Source organism: Ceratotherium simum, chromosome 2, assembly GCF_057802395.1.
Source record: "Ceratotherium simum simum isolate JZ-2026a chromosome 2, ASM5780239v1, whole genome shotgun sequence".
Taxonomy (NCBI): domain Eukaryota; kingdom Metazoa; phylum Chordata; class Mammalia; order Perissodactyla; family Rhinocerotidae; genus Ceratotherium; species Ceratotherium simum.
This window is the reverse complement of record NC_141901.1, coordinates 72,196,639-72,218,582: the sequence shown is the minus strand read 5'-3', so window position 1 is coordinate 72,218,582 and position 21,944 is coordinate 72,196,639. Positions and strand designations below refer to the sequence as shown.

General features: G+C 34.6%; 1 protein-coding gene across 1 annotated transcript in view; it reads left to right on the top strand.

The window, feature by feature from the left end:
- The window catches only part of BRDT (bromodomain testis associated), a 46,183-nt gene that overhangs the window by 9,801 nt on the left and 14,438 nt on the right, over window positions 1-21,944 (top strand). The window contains 9 exon segments of the mRNA XM_014780157.2: window positions 169-522; window positions 8,197-8,325; window positions 9,032-9,220; window positions 9,836-10,008; window positions 10,088-10,377; window positions 10,466-10,579; window positions 10,655-10,798; window positions 18,065-18,126; window positions 21,229-21,400. Coding sequence (XP_014635643.2) covers window positions 169-522; window positions 8,197-8,325; window positions 9,032-9,220; window positions 9,836-10,008; window positions 10,088-10,377; window positions 10,466-10,579; window positions 10,655-10,798; window positions 18,065-18,126; window positions 21,229-21,400 — 1,627 coding nt within the window.

The following is a 21,944-nucleotide window of genomic DNA, read 5'->3' as shown; positions in this document are numbered from 1 at the left end:
AAGAGAAATTAACCTTTACTAATATTTAATACATGGAAGACTTGGTGCTAGTAATCCTTTCCTTTTTTTTTTAACTGATAAGGGTAATGATCAAAAATAGTTTGAAAACCGTTGCTCTGAATGTCACCTTAATTTTGTTTTTTTTGTTGTTGAATTACTTTGTTTTAGGTGACAAGGGGTGTGAAGAGGAAAGCAGATACAACAACTCCTACAACTTCAGTAGTTAAAGTGACTGGTGAATCTTCCCCAACTCTTAAAGAAAACAAATCGGTGAAAATGCCACCTGTGAAAGAAAATGTGTTAAAGAATGTTTTACCGGACTCTCAGCAACAATATAAAGTTGTAAAGAGTGTTAAAGTAACTGAACAATTAAGGCACTGCAGTGAGATTCTTAAAGAAATGCTTGCAAAGAAACACTTGTCATATGCATGGCCCTTTTATAATCCTGTTGATGTTAATGCTTTGGGACTTCATAACTACTACGATATTGTGAAAAATCCAATGGACCTCGGAACCATCAAGGTAAATGTTGTCTTAATAGGAGGAACTTCTTCTCTTGATTATAAAAGTAATCTTGTCATTGTAAAGAAATTTGAAATTCAGAAAAAGATGAAGAAAATTAAAATCATCAGTAGTCATACCACCTGGAGTGAATCATAGGAACATTTAAAAATGTATCTTTTTATTTTCTTCTATTCAAACACATCCATGGTTCTTTACCACAATATTTGAGTTACAGTGTGTAATATAATGCTGTAGCCTGAATTTTCACTTACTATATTGTGGACATTTTCTCATTATATATTCAAGAATATTTTTAATAATTGCATAATTCTAATGCATTTTTTTTCTGGTAAGGCATTTATGTAGTTTCCAACTCTGCATTTTTTTTTTTTCCGTCTTCTGGTGGATTAGTAAGTTTTCTTTATTGCTGATTTGGAAACTTAAAATTATTGGCAAAATTTAATTATGTATATTAATTTTAAGTAATTAATTATGTATTTTAATTCTAAAAGCATAGAACTGTAACATTTACAAAATTGTTACCTCAGTCTTCCTCCTGAATGACTACTCATTGTACTCCCTATTCTTTATTATTGTCTAGAAGTTTGGTTGTTCTCTTAAACAGTTTTGTTTTATTTTTTTGATCATCAACATTGTTTATTAACATGTTACTAGTTTTTGTGCTCACCCTTATTTCTTGCCTCTTACTCTTCTCTTGGTTTTTCTTTTGGCTGAAGTGCAAACTTTAGTGGCTCTTCCGTGGGTGTTTATAGACAGTAAACTCTCAACAGTTGTGTCTCTGAAAGTGTCTATGTTTTGTCTTGAATGATTTTTTTAACTGACTATGGAATTCTAGAATGACAGTTATTTTCCCTCAGTACTAGGAAGATATCTTCTGGCATCTATTGTTGCTGATAAGAAGCTGTCAGTCTGCTTGTCATCCCTTTGTAGGTAATCTGTCTTTCCTCTCTCTAGTTTAATTTTTAGTTTTGATTTCCTCTCTCTAGCCTTTAATTTTATACATCTTGATTGAAGATTAGCACTTTCAATCTGAAGCTTGTGTTTTAAATTCTGAAAAAACATTTAACCATTCTCTCTTCAAAATAAGTTTTTGTACTTTTCCCTGTATACTAATTCAGACTGAGAGGTCATGAAACATTACCTGAAATAGGTAAATCTGTGCTGAGTCTTAAAGGATAAACAGGACTTAGTAAGTCATAGGACATTTCAGTCAGGGGGAGCAACTTGGAAGGCCTTGAGGTGAAGAAAACATATCCAGAATACTATATTTAGGCTAACATGAAACATATGGAGAATATGAATCAATGACTAGGGGGAAATGAGACTGGAAGGAAACTGGGGCTTGCACATGAAAAACGCTCATTATAAAGAGGCCAAGAGCTGCCATTACACCTGAGAATTATGTCCTCCTATTTAATTCTTAGAATGATTTCTCTAGTAGTAATCTGGAGACTGGTTGGGAGGCTATTATAGGATTACAAGGGTAATAACATGGTGATGTCGGGGGAAGAGAGAGAATGTCCCTCCGCCCTCTTCCTTAAGGTTCTTATGGCTGGCCAAATAATTAACAAGACAGGTTAGCAGGAGAAAATAATACCAAGTTTAATAACATGTATCCATGGGAGAAACTCAGAAATGAGCACCTCGTCCCTCTGTCTAAGCCGCTTGCTTAAGTATTGCAGCTAAAGGCGAGGAGCGTGTTGGGGGTGGGTAGTGGCCTGGGACTTCAGAGGGCAGGAGGACAATTCTTATTCGGGGTCATCTATAGATAATGTGGTCAGGGAGAGACAGAGTTTTTGATAAAAGAGGCTTGGTGCCTTTGCTATTGTAATCTCTATCCTACATTATCTTTACAGCCATCATGATAGAAGATCTGTTCCAGGAAGGAGCCACCATGTCAAATTCTTTAGGCAGTTAGTGGGGGAGGTCAAATGTCCTTCAGAGAAAACAATCAAGGTAAAGAGATATATTTCAGGGTGGCCAAATCTTGATCTCCCACAGTCCCGCCTTTGAAACTAAAAGTTTCACAGTCCTTTTGAAACTTAAAGAAGTTTCATAGTCCAGAAGCTGAGTTGGTAGATTGTTTCATCTCACTGAACCCATTTCTTAGTCCTGATAATAGATCAGTTCAATTAAGTTCATTTTAGAAGGTGGTGATGCAGGTGGGCTCTCAAGGTTAAACCTATATTGTGGAAGCAAGCAATCAAGTATTTAATAAGAAGCATTTCTGTGTAAACGAAAGAAAAACAAGGTTAATGGTTAGAGCAAGTTGTAAAGCAGTTTTTGAGTTCAGAGGACAGCCAGTGAAGAAGAATTTTAGATGTCAGCGTCAAAGCATCTTTTGCAGTTTAAAATGTCCCTGATGATGTCATCGGGTAATCTCTTAAGTTTGTATCAAGTCCATCGGCTTCACTTTGTAAGGCTTCAGGAAAAAGGGCAGGTTCAGTTTTCAGTGATTCCAAATGAAAATGATGGAAAAAATCAAAAACGTTAGTTTGGACATCTGTAGCCAGATATTTCAGGAGACTAGAAGAAATCAGGATCCAGTCCAGTCAACAGATATAAAACAAAAACCTCAAAAGACAACAAAACTAGGATCTAATATCTGCAAATGTATACTATAGTTTTTACTGAAATATAATTTTTCTTTCTAAAATCACCCTCATTTTTGTTAAGATAGCCAAATTAAAACTAACTAGTTTGCAAAATAAGTCTAGTTCCAATAGAGTTGGCCCAATTATTTACATAAGTACAGCAAGAATAGCAGTTGATCACATGGGCTCTTTTAAATCTGCTTTGCTGGAACTTTTTATAAGGAATCTCACATTGGACTTCAAAGGCCTCTCGAGGCCAGGAAAGCCAAGCCAAGGATTTTGTCATCAGACTTTGCCTGCAATACCTACAGATTTGGGTGAATTCCTCTCCTCCGAGGTTCCCCCCAAATATTTCGAGGTTCCTTGTACCTGCCAGATAAGTGACATTCTTTACTTATCCTGGTAAGTGCTGCTTGGAACATAAGGTACCAGGCCAATAGTTCCACGTGGCTTTATTTCATAAAGTCCAATCTTCATTCCTCAAAAGCTGTATGGTTATATCGCAAATATGATGTTCCAGTCACAGCCTTGGTAATATTACCAGTGTTTCCAATTGTGTTCTGTTATAAGGAGAACAGATTCTTATTGAACTTATGCAGATAACTATATTGCCATGAAAACAACAATACTCACTTACTAAGAGTTTCCAAATCCTGGAGGGATCAGGTAGAGAGAAAAAGATAAATATTTTAATTTTATTTACAAAAGTATCATTTACCAAATTGCTATATATCATAGCTAGCTCAGGAGGAAAGAGAAAAAGTTTTCCTTAAATCTGAAAAAACAAAACTTTAAAAATTCAGCAATACTTCAAATGAAAAATCATAAAAATTATAATCATCCTTATCAGTTCATTCAGTCCTGTGTAATCCATTCTTGATCCCAATCTTTTTGTTAGCAGCTTCATGAAGTCATTAGTTTCTCCATCGGATTTCTGTAATTTTTTTACCAAGTTCAGTTTTATGATCAGAAAGTTTGTCAGAAACTTGTATTCTAGAGTAAGTGTTAAAGTCCTTTCCATGAACTTCTCTGAAGATGAAACATATTTTGCAGAAGCATTAGAGCAAAGAAATAAGTCTATAAACAACAAGACCTCAAAATGGCAATTGACAAGGAAATTTGGTTAATTTTGTGACATACAACACTTTAAAATAATAATAACCAGAATTATGACTGATAACCAGGACAGATCAGAATTTCAGTAATGTTATACAATTTTAAAACGCCTATATCAATAACGTTTGCCCACATAATAGCACCTAAGCAGACTTATCATCACTTGTCTGACAATGCTTTCCATGTAATTTAACATACTGAATAAGCCTAATAAGTTTAGTATCTTCCTCCTTATAGGAAGAGAGCAAATTTCTTTGAGAAGTTTCAGGGCCCTTTGAAAATTCTCAAAGAAAAAAACTAAAAAGAAAGACTTTATTTAAGATATGAATTTTGGGGAGCTTGTCAAAAATATAAAAAGTCAAAGCAAACAGAGCATTAACAGTCCAAAAAGCCTTAATAGAGAGACTTCAGTCTTTTGAACACAGGAAATTATTTTAACAGGTTTTTTTTTAGGTAGACTTACTCAAAGGTAAAGAAAAATCTTTTGTAACCTCTTTATCAAGTTTAAGCAAATTATCTTTTTAAGAGACAGAAGACTAAATTTTAATTTTGCACCAGCTTACTTTTGCTATTAAAACTCATTTACTTAATTAAATTCATTTTAATCTTAGCCAACTTGACCATACCTAAAACTCCTTTTCCAGAATTCCTTCCACAAACCTTCTATAACTTTCTTTTTACATTCAGAATTTGTCCCATGTCTTTCTTTTCCCTCCTAGTACTTGAGGACAAATTTATCTTTCTTAATCAACCAAACAAAATATTTCCATTCTTTGTACCTTCTTTATACATCTTACTTTCCTTGTACACAGACATATTTTTCTTAATTTTTAGTAGCTTCAATCACATATACTAATTAGAAATTTTAACCTTTAGAAACCTTAATTTCTAAGTAAAAACTAAACAATTATAAACAATTATAAACTTTCTTTTACATTTGTATCTTGTGGCTTGGAAAATTTATGAACACTTCATAACTTCTAGAAATATGTTACTTTATAGTACAATCTTTTAATAAAACACGTTTACCAATAGACCCAAAACACCTTTTAGTTTTCCTGTAATGAAAACCCAAAAGTAGACAAACGTACATTTAACAATCAATGTCTAATATCTTATGTTCTTTGGAAATGATCTAGATACTCAATTGAATTTTTATCATAAAATTTAGCAAAACTCTAAAGTTTTAAGTCACCAAAAAGAGTTTGGAAGCTGTAACCACCATAACACATAATTATTATTTAAAGTTCACCCAACATTCATCTTTTTCACAACTATTTAGTTACTTATTCCCAATAATTATTTAGATTGCCTACAAGACTTCATAAGACATTAGATAAAATTAGCCATCATTTAAATTACTATTTTTGTTAACCAGTTCTGTAATAGAAATAACATCAGTTTTTTCCTACAAAATTTCATGTAAATTTCATCACCTCTTATACCTTTAAACATAGTTTTCATTGAGATTTTTATCGATAGGTCTTGGTCTTCTAATTTTGGACAAGGGAAGCATTCCCAGTCAGACATTTTAAAACATACTCCGGCAAAGTTGATGTAACCTCTTTATATAAAATTAGCTAAAACATTCCAACCTTTATAATCTTATCAACACTTACACTTTTACGTGTTCTCATTTCAATTGTAACCTGAGTCAAGGTCTTAAGGCTAGTCAAATTTTTCCCTTCCTTTTTCTGGCCTTTTCTTAGGTTCCAATTAAACAATTATGTGAGAGCTCTCAAAACAATTTTTTTCCCCCAATTTAGAAGTTTTCCCAATTCAAAGGATCCGTCATCTGGCCATTGACGAGTAGGATCTTCATTTGTATATTTATTCCAGTAGTGACTCGAACCAATAAGCCTTTTTAAGGAAAGACCCGGAGGTAACTTTCCACGCTTAGAATAAATCTTTCCCATGGACGCAAGAGGCGTCCCTGGTGAGGGCACAGATGATGCAGCCCCCATGATCCACAGAATTCACTCCCAAAGATATTCAGAGAAAGCAAAGACCTTCGTTGCACAGGCGGTAAGGATGGTGTAGTGAAAACGGTGTCTCCGGTCTCCCACAATAGTGTGGGACGCCTCCAGTCACAGACCCGCTAATCTGTGACACCAGGCAGGCGATACTGGAATGGGATTTTTCCAGCACTAACAAGCAACAAAGGTTAAGACGACAAAAGCCCTTATGGACTGGGCCCTTTATGACAAACTCCCCTGAGAGCTTGGCACAGCCGGACAAAGAGACAGTTCGGAACCCCAGTCTACTTGACTGGCCACCAAGGTACACCCCAGTAAATGCACCTTCCGTATGGTGGAGACCAAGGAGAAGATTCTCACTGGTCACAAAGCCAAGTTCTCAGGACACAGAACAAGATAGAGACTACTCTGGGAGGAAAAGGGATCAAGATCAAAACCAAGAGTACTCTACCAAATTTAAACCAAGAGTCACTAAAAGCCCAAGAAACTAGTTTCCCAAATATTTTCTCCTGCCAATCTAAATTTAGAAAGAGAAAAAATTCTCACCATTTCCTCTGCAGATAGAGATTCCGGGAGGCTGACGTGGTAAGAAGTCTTACCTTTTGCCGGCTTTCGTCAGGCATTCCCGTATCTCATCATCTGCAGTAGTCCAGGGAGAAGGCAGGTCTTCCAGCCAGAGAAGGCAACTTGCCAGCCAGTGTGGCTCCTGGCGACTACGCCAAAACTGTCGGGGGAAGAGGGTGAATCCCCCTCTGCCCTTTTCTTTAAGGTTCTTATGGCTGGCCAAATAATCAACAAGACAGGTTAGCAGGAGAAAATAATACCAAGTTTATTAACATGTATCCATGAGAGAAACTCAGAAATGAGCAACTCGTCCCTCTGTCTAAGCTGCTTGCTTAAGTATTGCAGCTAAAGGCGAGGAGCGTGTTGGGGGTGGGTAGTGGCCTGGGACTTCAGAGGGCAGGAGGACAATTCTTTTCGGGGGTCATCTATAGATAATGTGGTCAGGGAGAGACAGAGTTTTTGATAAAAGAGGCTTGGTGCCTTTGCTATTGTAATCTCTATCCTACATTATCTTTACAGCCATCATGATAGAAGATCTGTTCCAGGAAGGAGCCACCATGTCAAATTCTTTAGGCAGTTAGTGGGGGAGGTCAAATGTCCTTCAGAGAAAACAATCAAGGTAAAGAGATATATTTCAGGATGGCCAAATCTTGATCTCCCACAGTGACTTTAATTTAGTTCTCTGAAATCCTTCTCAATTGCCAATGATCTGATTGGTAGAAAATTATGTTTCATGTTTTAGTTTTGTGTTTCTTTAATTACAAATGAGGTCTGCCGTGTTGCATTGGTTTATTGGCCTTTTGTATTTGTTTATGAATTGTCCATTAATATACACGTGTTTTGCCCAGCAGTCTATAGGATTTTCTTGTCTGTTTGTTTGTTTTTCTTTTTATAGTGTCTGCCTAACTGGCTGCTCTACATCCCCACTCTTCTATCCACTTCATATGCAGCTACCTAAAAATTTAACCTCTGTTGATATTTCTCTTCTGTTCTATTTTTAATGTCTTTTCATTCTCATGAAAATTTTAATATAAATTTTTCGTTTAGATGTTCGAGATTGGTTTAAGGAATATATTTTTACATGTCTTTCCTACGATCAAACTTGTCCATCCAAGATTATCTGGAAACGCTCTCTTTTCCTGCTTTTGTCATTTTGTTCCTGTTCTTTCTTTATTTGGAATGCCCTCATTTCTAATCTGTACTTGTCAAAATTCACTGGGTTTTTTCAAGGTCTAACAGTACGAAACAAATGTAGCAGAAGTTTAACATTTGTCAAATCTGGATGGTGGGTATCTGTTTTTGGTATTATTTGTATTCTTCTGTATGTTTGAATTATTTCATAATATGAACACTTAATATAGGTGCCCAAATAATTATTGAACTATGTTGTTTGTGAATCCTGTAATTTTTCCTTAATTTAGGGGAAAATGGACAACCAAGAATATAAAGATGCATATGAATTTGCTGCAGATGTTAGATTAATGTTCATGAATTGCTACAAATACAATCCTCCAGATCATGAAGTAGTAACAATGGCAAGAATGCTCCAGGTGAGTTGTTACGTGTGCTCTGACAGTGAGTTTCCTTTGAACATACTCTAGAAATTTTAGAACCATAACTCAAGAGATAAAGAATAACACCCACACCCCCAAGTAGTAAAGCAGAACTTGTAAATTATACTCTTAAAACGGTGGGGGTTGTTTGTTGACGTATACCATCTTTAGTAGCAAATCTTTTAATGAAGCTGTCCTGCATATAGAGGATACTGAGGAAATACTAGTGAAGAGGCGACAGTAAATATCTGAGATAGGATTTACTGGAGCCCATGTCCCACTGAAGGGAAGGCTCAAGGACTTTTGAGACTGAGCCATTGGGAAGTAGTAGAATGATGCACCAACCACAGGGCAAGAGATCTTTGAAAGGAGGTCCGCTATATCGTTTGAGAGGTCTGTCCTACCTGGAAAAAAGGAGAAAAGTTGCTAAGGTTGGCAGGAAGAGAAGCATGAGTCTTATTATATTTCTTCTTCTGGCAAATCTTTTTTTTTCCCCAGTTTTATAGGGATATAATTGACATATAACATTGTTCAAGTTTAAGGTATACGACATAATGATTTGATATTATATTATGAAATGATCACCACAAGGAAAAATAGAATTCTCGTCAAAATGACACTGAAATATACCTTTTGTTAAAGGTGTTCTTGCTGATTAAATCAGAAATGCAGAAAACCTTAACAGTCTAATTTTCCATTATAGGATGTTTTTGAAATGCATTTTGCAAAGATCCCAGATGAACCTGTTGAGAGTATGCCTGTATGTTACACGAAAACAGATACCACTAAAACTGTCAGCAGAGAAAGCAGCAGTGAAGCTTCCTCTGAAGATAACTCTTCTGGTGATTCCGAAGATGAACGAGTTCAGCATCTTGCAAAGCTTCAGGAGCAGGTAGTTGATTGTACTGATACAAGTTTTTATATTCTTTCTATGAGCTGCTGCTGCTGATCTGTTATAAAATCCTATTTGTGGATTAAAAGCTGTTCTATTTAGATCACTTAGCAACTGTGGCTTTATTTACTTATTGACACATTTGTAACATTCCTACTCAAAAATCTATATATCTTAAAATTCTGTTATTTATGTTCCTAATCACAATGAGTTGATTCTCATTGACACAATTTATATGACATAATCTGAGATACTTTATGGATGAGATCTTTATTTAACATTTGCTACCTTTTGTGATAAAATGTTAACCTGCTCTGAGCTCAAGCCTGAAAAATCAATGATTAAAAACTTAAGACTACCTGGAAATGTTAATTATTCTTGGTCTGTTTTTAGATGAATATTTAAGTTTATGAGTTGAGTACATGGTAGTGTTTAATTTAATGTATGCTCTTCACAATAATGAATTTCTGAAGTAAAATAAGAACCTGGAAGAAATGTACTATGAAATGAATTTCACAAAGGAAGGATACTCTTGACTTTTGAGTGCCTTCATTTTTTTCTAGTATCTTTAATTATTTAGAGCCATGAATGTTTAAGGAATTTTTCTTTTATCAGCTTAAAGCTGTTCATCAACAGCTACAGGTTCTGTCCCAAGTACCTTTCCAAAAGCTAAAGAGAAAGAATGAGAAGACTAAAAGGGAAAAGAAAAAAGAAAAGGTTAATAATGGAGATGAAAACCCAAGGAAAAAGTTTAAACAAATGAAATTAAAGGAAAAGTCCAAGAGCAAGTAAGTATCTTTTGTGGTGACTTATTAAAATAATAACACTATCTAAAATAAATTTGACTAAATTGAATTTTTGTTACAGCCAGCCAAAGAAAAGGAAACAACAGGCCTGTGCTCTGAAATCTGAAGATGAAGATAATGGTAAACCTATGAACTATGATGAGAAAAGGCAGTTAAGTTTGGATATAAACAAACTCCCTGGAGATAAACTTGGGCGAGTCGTTCATATAATACAATCAAGAGAGCCTTCGCTGAGAAATTCCAACCCTGACGAGATAGAGATAGACTTTGAAACCCTGAAAGCATCCACACTGAGAGAACTAGAAAAATATGTTGCGGCATGTCTAAGAAAAAGACCACTAAAACCTCACGGTATATGTTTCCATGTATTAATGGAAATCAGCCTGGTATTTGTTTTAGTTTTTGGTTATCCTCACTCTTATTCTTCTCAATCACATAGGTAAGAAAATAATGAAGTCCAGAGAAGAACTTCATTCACTGAAAAAACAGGAGTTGGAAAAGCGATTACTGGATGTCAATAATCAGTTAAATGCTGGAAAACGTCAAACAAAACGTAGGTGGCAGTTTTTTAAATGTTCCTGTGACTATTTAGTTCTACTGGCTTTTAATGTGTCTTCCTATTTTGTAGCTGAGAAAACACAGTCATCCAAGCCCGTTGGAGGTGGTTCCCGGCTGAGTGAAAGCAGCAGCAGCAGCAGCAGCAGCAGCTCATCAGCCTCTGAAAGCAGCAGCAGTGACCTGAGCTCCCCAGACAGCAGCGATTCCGAATCAGGTTAGCCGTCCCCTTAAGTGCACCTCTGTTTGTGGGGAAGTTTCTTTCTTGTAATATTGAGACTTATATTTTGAAGAAATGTTTGTTACTTACCCAGAACCTATGGTTTAGATGCCACACTTATTATTTAATTGCATGTTGACAATCTTACTATTTTCCTTAGAAGAGATACTGTGTAAAATGAAACTTCATATTACACGTGTGTGACTTACAGGCTTGTCATGTAGAAAATAAGTTTACTAAAGGTGGGGTAGTCTCTTGATATATAATACCAGATCTTAATCCCAGAAAATATCAAATAATAAAATGCTGATCTTCACTTCTTTTTATAAAAATAAACGATTATTTGAGGACATCTTTCCCTTATTCCCCCTGATAGATCACTCTAATGTTGCAAAGTATGTCCTGTTGTGACAATATATGTTTATCATCGACTGTATCAAGCGTAACTCATTCATGTTTTTTTTGTGCTCTTTCACTGATGGTTGTGTAGTTGACAGGTAATCACCGCCCCAAGGATACTGACTTGGCAGTAGCATTCCATCATTGCTCACCAAAAAGCAAATTCGAAATACAGGGCACTTTTGTGCCTAAAATTTTGCATTATTTTAAATGAAGTGTTTCTTATTTTTCATGAAATTCAGTTCTCTTTTTAAAAAAAAATCCCATACAGCATATTGTCACATCAAAAATTCTTACCATTTATAAGAATAGCCCTCTCATTTCAGTCTGGTAGTACGAGTCTGCTGGCTCACAGTACGTTCTGTTTCACTTTTGGTTTAGTTTAGTTTGCATTTATGTGGTGCGGATTGTTTCATTTTCTTTTTACATTTCTAAAGTATAAAATGGTAAATCTTTTTGTTAGAGTAAACAGTTTTTACTTTTGTTAGAATTTGTCATACTAGAAGTATTTTAAATTAATTTAGGGCTCTGGTTATACATTATTTCCTTATATTTGACTTTTAAGCATAAAACAACACTGGAAAAACTCTAAGTTACATTTAGTATTTTAAATTGTAACTAGCATTTGTAATTTCATCTAATAAAGCATTTGTGGCCTAATATGTTAGAGCACTTTGTCTTTTATTGTAGGATAAAGCTCTTATTGAAACTGTTACTTTGAATCATCTAATTATATATTGACCACTGGTCAATAAATGCCTTGAGTATTAGAGGAAAAGTACTATATACAGAGTGCTTCGATAAAGTACCTTAATTTTAATTTGAATTATTAGTTTTTGATAGAATCTTCCAGAATGTTTGCTTGAAGGAAAGAATGCTTATCATCCACTATGTTGTGTTCTTAAAATGGTGTTAATATGTTTTCCTAACTTTTCTAACAGAAAACTCAGCCTCAGAATTCTAATTTTAAAACACTGTGTTGAATTTTTACTTTATGACTGACATTCTTATTTAATGTCATCTTTTTCAGTTAACAGGGGCTGTTTTTAAAAACATGTTATGGTTAAAATCAAAGTAGCAAACTTTTATATTTCAACCTACATTATGGATAGTATATAGGTTTGTGACACTAAGATCAGTTTGTCCTCCAACATGTAGTATGAGTTATCATTCACCTTTGAAATTTTCATTGTTTTTTGAACATTCAAACTATGTACTTCATTTGGAAAACACTGTATTTATATATGATATAAATTGCAAATGCAATGCCCAACTTAATGGGGAAAAAATTATATTTTTGTTTACTAAAATAAATTAGTAAATGAAGCAATAGGACCTTTTGTCCTAAGTATTAACTTCAGTTGTACCGTTTAAAATACTGAAAGGCTCTTAATTTCTAATATGTAAGGTAAGAACTTTTTTTACTCTCCTGAGGACAACAAAAACTATAAAGTATTGTAAGTTGTGAAAAATGATTGTCAGACCATATCAATAGCAATATCTATCATAAAAATAAGTTAAAGCATCTACCATTCTTAATTATGCACATGACATTCTCAAGGAGCAGAAAACAAATCCCAAGTCTAAGTTTCAGGGTGGGGGAAATGGGGCTGTCTACTGAGAAAATATAATTTGTGAAAATTAGGTATATTAGCAAAAACTTTGTTATATAAGTAAAAATTAACTGAAAATATAAATAAGATTTTGTAGCTTTATTATGATTTGTCCAGAACTGAAACTTATAGTTGGAATATCTTGATTCCCAGAACTCTGATTAATAAGGCCTTTGATTATTCAAGATACAAGATATGAATATAATTTCATTTCTTTTTTTTTTTTTATAATTTTTTTTTTTTTTTTTTGTGAGGAGATCAGCCCTGTGCTAACATCCGCCAATCCTCCTCTTTTTTTGCTGAGGAAGACGGCCCTGGGCTAACATCTGTGCCCATCTTCCTCCACTTTATATGGGACGCCGCCACAGCATGGCTTGCCAAGCAGTGCGTCGGTGCGCGCCCGGGATCCGAACCAGCGAACCCCGGGCCGCCGCAGCAGAGCGCGCGCACTCAACCGCTTGCGCCACTGGGCCGGCCCCTATAATTTCATTTCTTAAAAATTTTAATAGTGGAAACTCTTCTGAAAGCTTTTGTGAGAAATTTTTTCTGATAGAAGGATATTGATCTTGAGTAATTTTTTCCTTAATCTATTTTTTAATACCTGTATTCCTGTGTTTTTATAGCAACTTGACTCTATGCAATTTTCTTAAGCAAGTCAGTCTTATTTATAACTTTGGTTATCAGGGACAGAGCTCTAAGTTAACTTTACTAAATCCCTTAATATTATTGACTCTTAAGGTTCTTATAGCTATCCTGTATTATGAGTTGGTCTATCTTTACTGCAGTATCATTCTGTTTAGGTGTGCCAAAATGTTTTAAGGGTAACATCTGTGAAAAACATTTTAAGTGTTGTAAATAGTGTTAGAGCTGTTTATTCCACATTACTTAAATGATTACCTTCTATGTGTTCTCAAACTTTATTTTATGTACTTTTGAAAAATATGGACTTAATTCTGCTTTGTTAAATAGGATTAATTAAATGGCAGAGCAGTGATTTCCAAGGAAAGTTTTATTTAAAAATTCTTTAATTATCATTTCAAACAAGTATTAAATCAGTTCCAAGGTAGAGTTGTAATGAAATCCCAAATCTTTGAAAAATAAAAATGAGAAATCTGTGGAGTAGAAGCAGTACTTAATTGCAAATTTCAATGTGATTTGATTTTATCATTTAGATTATCTTCTTGACTGATATCAGCATATGCAAATTGTCATGTGCAGATAACATTTTTTTAAACATTGGTATAAATATAAAACCTTTCTAAACTATTTTTCATAACCATCAAAGTATCATTAAATGTCAGATCAAAAATGTAAATGAGGCTTGACAATAAAATGAATTCCATACGCAGATATCCTTTGTTAGCTAGGCTGTGCTAGTGTGTACACACAAGCTCTTCAGAGTATTCTAATGTTTAACAACCTTGGCTATCTTGATGATATAATAGGGAGGACTATAATTAATAGATTTAGTCCTATGACTAATAATATTACTGAGAAACAATCAAATGGAGCAACTCATCAGTAGTAGTGCTTTTGATTGAAACCTTACAGAAAATAATTTTTCAGGAACTGTCTAAAGGTAAGCTCATATACTTGATTAGTGTGGAACTGAATGTTTTTCAGGCATGTTTATAATTCCACTTGTTAAGCAGTTACACACAAAGAAACTCAGTGGTTATGGCCTTAATTCTTTACCCGCTTAAGACAGAGTGAATTTGTCACTTTATCCTTTGGACTTTTTGCTTTTATTGGCTTTACGGTAACGTTTAGAGAATGAAATTTATGAAGTTAACAATTGTTTCTTTTTTTTTTTTTTTAAACTTTCTTAGTTATGGGTGACTTTAAAAGTACGAATAAAATAATTTCTCTTTGTAGTATTACAACCTAGGTCTTCTGTGGAAGTGAGAAGTATGTGTTTTTTGTTTTTTGTTTTTCATGCAAAGGAAAAAGGACAAACTAAGTTCAAGCCTAGATTTTGTTTTACCTTTTTAGGGGGAAGATGATTTAGTAAATGTAGGAAGTACGAAATGACAGTTTTGGAGTAACCTCTGCCATTCAAGCTAGAAAGTTAAAGAGAAATGATTAGAGTTTATCATTTAAATTTTCTAAACTTTTATTAGTTTCTGATCAATGGAAGTGTTTTCAACGCACCAGAAGGATAAATTCAAGGACACAGGCTTGATTAAAGACTTAAATATATTGAGGTCATGCTTGAGCCTTAAGCCTTAGAAATAGTAATAAGTTTTGCCTTATGCATTTTAAAATTTTCTGTGCAAACTGGGTCTTCCTGAATAAACAGGCTATCTAGAATAGTGTTTCTCAACCTTCGCAGTACATCGGAGTCACCTGTAAAGCTTTTAAAATAAGTGTCCAAATCTGAATTGAATGGAGAGTGGGCCAGGTGTATGTAGTGTTAAAAAGTATCCCAGGTGATTCTAATGTGCTGCCATGTTTGAGAACCATCAGTCTAGGTTTTTTGTTTTGTTTGTTTCCACTTTCTAACTGTAGTTGAAATGACCCTGGTAAAAGGAACATGCAGTTTATAATTGGTTTGTTCATCTGTATTAAAATAAGTACCAGGGGCCAGCCCCCACAGCCGAGTGGTTCAAGTTCCACACACTCCACTTTGGTGGCCCAGGTTCTCAGGTTCAGAACCCCAGCATGCACCTACACCAGTCGTCAGCCATGCTGTGGCGGCGACCCACATACAAAATAGAGGAAGATTGGCACAGATGTTAGCTCAGGGCAAATCTTCCTCAGCAATAATAATAATAATAATAAGTACCAAACACCTCGTGAAAATTGTCAAAACATTCTTTAAAGGGAGCAAATTTTTTTAATTCAAAAACAAATTGCTTGATTTTTATCAATAAAATATGGCTTCAATGATAAGGCTGGGTAAATCATTTAACATCTTTGGACATGCTTTCTTTTATAAAATAAGGTAGTAGAACCAGGTAGTGACTTACGATCACTTTTCTATACCCTGTCCTATATAATGGAAGTGTGATTGTTTTTTCTAATTTAAAAATCTTCACTAATTTTTTCTGCTATATATGGCGTTACATTCTGGGTTTGCATTATGGTATATTCCTATTCAGCTTATCAAGTTTTTTAGTCCATATTGGCTTGCCGATAATATTTGGTATCTCTGGAGCACTTATTCTCAGTGCTTTGATAGGTGATGGGTATTAAACAAACTCTTTAATCAAATATCTCATTCCAGCTCTCTTTTTTTTTATTCTGTGATTAATTTTTTTGGCCTTATTTTAAAATGAAAACTTTCCAATCAGAGTTTTATATTGAGGTTTTTGGGTAGATGTGAAAATAGAACACATTATATAACATTCATAATATGCATTTGTTTAGTAGTTATCACCCAATTTGATCCTCATAAGGTAGGTATGCTGTTACCACAGTTAGTTCCCTGGAGAAATTAGTTTACAGTATATATGTGGTCACTATAGTACTCAGTTTTGTTAATGTTTGCAGGACCTAGTAGGGCTTCTTCATTAATTGAAATGTAATCTTAAGCTTGATAGTGAAAATGTGTATGTTTGCTTTTTAATTCCAAAGGCCAGGAACTCATAAATAAACAGAAATAATGCAGTTTTCCTTTACTGTGTTCCTAGAAAGTCAACTATGTAAGAGTAGAATGAGAAGCAAAATGCTAAGTTATACGCTATCCATCTATCTATGGTCTGTAAGACTTTTATGAGACATACTATATTAGGTGGCTTTGATTTTTTTTTTTTAATTAAAACTCTTCTGCTAATGTCTTCAGATTTTGAGGTGCTAATTTTTATAATAATTCTGAGTTTTAGTTTTATATGTCATAAAATCTTTTAGCAGAACACTAACATGGTATGTCATATTTTTATTATACTTAAGAGCTTATGTCATAGAATAATGTAGTTTAGGTGTATATTTGAATAATTAAGATAGATGTATAGATGTACATGTATTGTATGATCATATTAATGAAGTTTTTTTTTTTTGTTCAAAGCCGAACACATAATTTCTCCCCTAAATGTGAAAGATACCTGGATCTGTACCCTCAAACTTTGCAGTCTGTCTTCTTTTCTTCCCCTTCCACCTAACCTCCAACACTTAAATAATACTTAGTGGAGTAACATTAAAATGGTTCATGTCATTTTTAAATACTTGAATTCTTTAAAGCACATCATTGAGTGGCATTTAGCAATTTTAACAATGTTCAGCATCAAACATTTTAGGAGAGGAAAGAGCAGTAACACATCCAGTGGAAACTGATGGCATTTCAAGAGGCAGAAGGTAATTATTAAAATTAGAATATTTTAAGTTTGAATAAGATTTGGTGTTGACCCGTCTTGGTGCCGTGGAACCTGAAGCAAATAATGCTCAGCTGGCTCATGAAAGCTGGCCTGGAGAGATGGGTCAAGGCATTAAGTACTGATTTGGTGCTTTACCGTACTGACCTGGCCTTGTGATTGGGGAGGATAGCACCAGAATCAATTGTAGGATGAAGAAAGAAGAACCTATGAACACCCTGTCAGAGATCTCTTTCTAGATCTACTCTATTGCCCGTGTCAGCTGTAAAGGTATTTCAAAAGGTAAAAGAGGTCCTATAAAACCCATTCATTGCTATGCAGTTGAGGCTGCCAGAGAGCTTGGAAATAAATAAGTAGAATATTAATTAGATGGGATCTTTATTATAATGCTTAGCAAGCAGAGCAGACGTTACCATGAAATAGAGAGCGTCACTTTTAGTAAAAGACTGTATCCTCTCAGATAAATGACATAACCTTCTCTTATAGTAAGTTCTTAATTATTTTAATTAAGCCTCTTATGGCTATATTTATGGCTACTTGGTAAAAGACGATTTTAGTATAATTGATACTGCTTGTTTAAATCCTTATCTCTGTTGTTGTAACTTGTTCCTTTTTAAACTATCACTCAAGCTCTTTACCATGAAGTAACACACTGTTCTTCTTTGCCTAAATTGTCCAAATTGAAATTTATGAGTGGATATTTATTCCATTATGTGGAAAAGAAAATATCCCTTTTAAAAGCAAGTATCCCTTTCGAAATTTTGACTGATTCAAAAAGGGCAAAAACCTGGTAACTATAAGAATTTCTTAATTTAAGAGGTTGGTATTAAAGCCATTTTCTTGAAGTTACCATTTTATTTCTAATATGAAAAAATTTGTAACTTAGATGGTAATTTTTTAAGCTGGCAAGTGTTGAAATATTTATTTATATACATTTGCAGAAACGTTTCCTAAATTTACTGGAGTAAAACAGAATGATTCTCCTTCTAAAGAGAAAGTAAAGGTAAGCTAATTCTTTGTTTTTATCTTGGAATTTAAAAACTATATATCTTAGGCCCTATAAATAAATAAATAAATAAAATTATTAAAGGAAAAAAAACTATATATCTTATAACTCACTGGTATAGTAGTAGCTTTCTTTAAAAATTGTTTTTGATTTTATTTACATCAAGAGTTGTCATTCTTTTCAGTTTTTCAACTAAATGTTCAAAGATTTCTTCCTAAAAAAGATTGAATAGAGAAACTATTTGACTATTTGGCTACGTTTTTGTTTTTGTTTTTGTTTTTTAAAGATTTTATTTATTTATTTTTTCCCCCTAAAGCCCCAGTAGATAGTTGTATGTCATAGCTGCACATCCTTCCAGTTGCTGTATGTGGGACGCGGCCCCAGCATAGCTGGAGAAGCGGTGCGTGCCCGGGATCCAAACCCCGGGCTGCCAGCAGCGGAGCGCGTGCACTTAACTGCTAAGCCATGGGGCCGGCCCTGGCTACGTTTTTCTAATAAGATATAATTGTTACATAATTTAAACAGGTAGAAAAAATTATAGAAGTTTTGGCTTAGCCTTGAGAGTCTAAATACAGAGGGACAGCCTTGGTACTCCCATGTGCACACAGTAGGGTGTGCACAGTAAGGTAGAATTTCTTTAAAAAGATAGTAGCCAGGGCTGGCCCCGTGTCCTAGTGGTTAAGTGCGCATGCTCCACTATTGGCAGCCCGGGTTCGGATCCCGGGCGTGCACCCATGCACTGCTTCTCCAGCCGTGCTGAGGCCGCGTCCCACATACAGCAACTAGAAGGATGTGCAACTATGACGTACAACTATCTACTGGGGCTTTGGGGGAAAAAAAGGGAGGAGGATTGGCAATAGATGTTAGCTCAGAGCCAGTCTTCTTCAGCAAAAAGAGGAGGATTAGCATGGATGTTAGCTCAGGGCTGATCCTCCTCACACAAAAAAAAAAAAGATAGTAGGGGAATAGTAGTTAGGATTTCTAAAGGTAAAGCTTATAATTAACAGCTATTAATTTTAGCACATCTATGTTTGATTAGTAGTTGACATGCTTTGAAAAGGATAGAAATAATTTTATCTTTCACTAATTCAGCTTGTCATTCTCATATAAAACTTTTAATCCTTTGTACCCATCTCAAATATAGAATTACAGGTATATACCTTTATTAAAGTACAAATTTATTTAACAACATCTAACTACGTTAGAGGAATACAACATAAATAACACTATCTTGAAGGAGCTCTAAGTTGTGAGAAGAGGTACAGTCACATGGCTAAGAGAGTGTATGAATAGTGCTATAATAATCTGTATTCATAATTTATTGAGAAAAGGAAGAAGGAATATATATACTGCCTGAAGGAGGGAATGCTTAAAATGAGTTTCAAATTACAGGGAAAGGGAAGAAATGGTTAGTGTATTAAATACTGATTAGGGACTTTTTTAAAAAACAGAAGTAGCATGAAGAGAGGCAAAAAAAAAGCACAGGCGTTGTGTAAATATGGTAGCAGAGGGTGTTTGTAAGGGGTAAGTTGGCTTGGGAGATGTAATAGAGAGGGCTTTGAACACCTACGTGAAGTGTTAATATTTAATTTGTTCAGCAGGAGTGAGCTCTCAAAGGCTTTTGAGTAGGAAGAAGATACAGATGGTCTGTCTTGCCATAGGTATTAGTGGAATCAGAAAATTTTGACAAGTTATGAACAAATTTTGGAAGCATTCTCAATACATAGCATGTAGAATGCTACCTTTATGATCGGCTTGAGGCCAAAATTTTTTCAGTGTTGCTGAAAAGCAAAATGCCCATTTATGGTAACAGAGGGAATATATTTATAGGATCATGAATAAATGCTTATATTTTTTTCAGAAAGTGATTTTTTTTTTTGCTGATTTAAGCCACAGCATTTGACTTTTAGCTTTGGGCTTGGGTCTATATTATTGTTGGGATAAACATTCCTGTGGCACTAGTTTTAATCAAGCTAGCATAGGTATTCATACACTTGCTTTATCTACTCACTCATTCTAACCCCTTTATTAGACGGAGGAGAAAGACTGTTTTATTCATCTCTATACTATCTCAACTCAAAGCTTGGTAGACAAGGTACCTGGGCTTTAGTAGTGTAACTTAGCTTGCCAGTCAATAGATGTGAGATTTTAGGTAAGTTGCTTTTATTTCATCTAAGTCATATTGTAAAATGTAAATGCAGATAATAATTATGTCTAACTCATAGGATTATTGTGAGAATCAAAGAACTGTATAAAGGGCTTAGCCTTGTTCCTTGCACATAGTAAATATTAAATAAATGTTAGCAGGGCTGGCCCGGTGGCATAGTGGTTAAGTTTGCACACTCAGCTTCAGCGGCCTGGGGTTCACAGGTTCGAATCCCAGGCTGGACATACACACCACTCATCAAGCCATGCTGTGGCAGCATCCCACATACAAAATAGAGGAAGATGGGCACAGATGTTAGCTCAGGGCTAATCTTCCTCAGCAAAAAAAGAGGAAGATTGGCAATGGATGTTAGCTCAGGGCAAATCTTCCTCACCATAAATAAATAAATAAATAAATGTTAGCTATTACAATACAGCTTTTACTTAATAAACAGTTAACTGAGTACTGAATTAGAACTTGTTGATAGTCTTATGGGTTGACCACCATGTGATTTTTTTTTTTTACCCTCCTCCCCCTTATGTCTATAATTCAGAAAGGAAAAAGGAGGAAAGAAAGTGTATTACTCTCTAGATTTGGTACAAAAGCTCAGTTTTTATTTTCAGTAAATCACAAGAAAGCATTTGAAAATAAGCAACATTGTTTAATGACATACATGTAAGTCTATGTTGTACTGGTAACTAAGATCATAGGCTTTGACTAACTCTACTTATAAGCTATATGATGGCCAAGTTATTTAATCTTTCTAAACCTTACTTTTCTCATCTGTAAGATAGGGATAATATACCTTATAAGTTTGTGTGAGTTAGATAATATCATATTCAAAAGAGATAGTATTAAATTATATTCTTTCCTCTTGTGTTTCTATTTTCTTGTTATATTTCTTGTGTGGTTAAAACTCTGAAAGATAATTTTGTTTAACTTTATCTTAACAGGTACAGTCTTCTGTGCAAGATATAGCCTCTACAAAAACTACCCTTGTTCATCAGACTACACATGCATGTGGAACACCACCAAATCACCACCAGTCAGCATTTAATCATCAAGAATTAGAACATTTACAGAGTGTGAAAAACACTTCGTCTTTACAAATTCTGCATCCTTCAGGTAAGAAATTAACAGGTAAATAACTGTGACTGAGAAACTGACTTCTAAATCTATATATGAAGATACTAAGGTCATCTTAAATGTTATGTATCTGGGATACTGAAAATCATAACTAGTAAATTCCAGGTTAGAAAGAATCACTGAAGCACATTGTTAGAAATTATCTGCTTTATACCCAAAGGTACTTGTTGCATTTGAATGAAAGAAAATTATATGTACAGTTCATATAGATTGTACACTTTCATATAGATTGCATACATTGGCATGTGGGCCATATTTAAAAACCTGTAACTACCAGAGCCCATACTATCAAGTTCTGAGCAGACTCGAGAAGTGTTGCTCTAATTTCCGTGACGGCTGTGTGGGTTGGGAAGGTAGGATAGAGTAAGGAAAAGATACTTAGAGATACTGATAGAGAAATGAAGTTGTATACATCAGAAATAGTTTACAGTTAAGGAATCTTGGGCTAGAAATACTTGCCTAGTTGTGGTTCCTATTTACCAAAAACATCTTCCAAAACTGGCTAAATTTCTGTATCATCAGA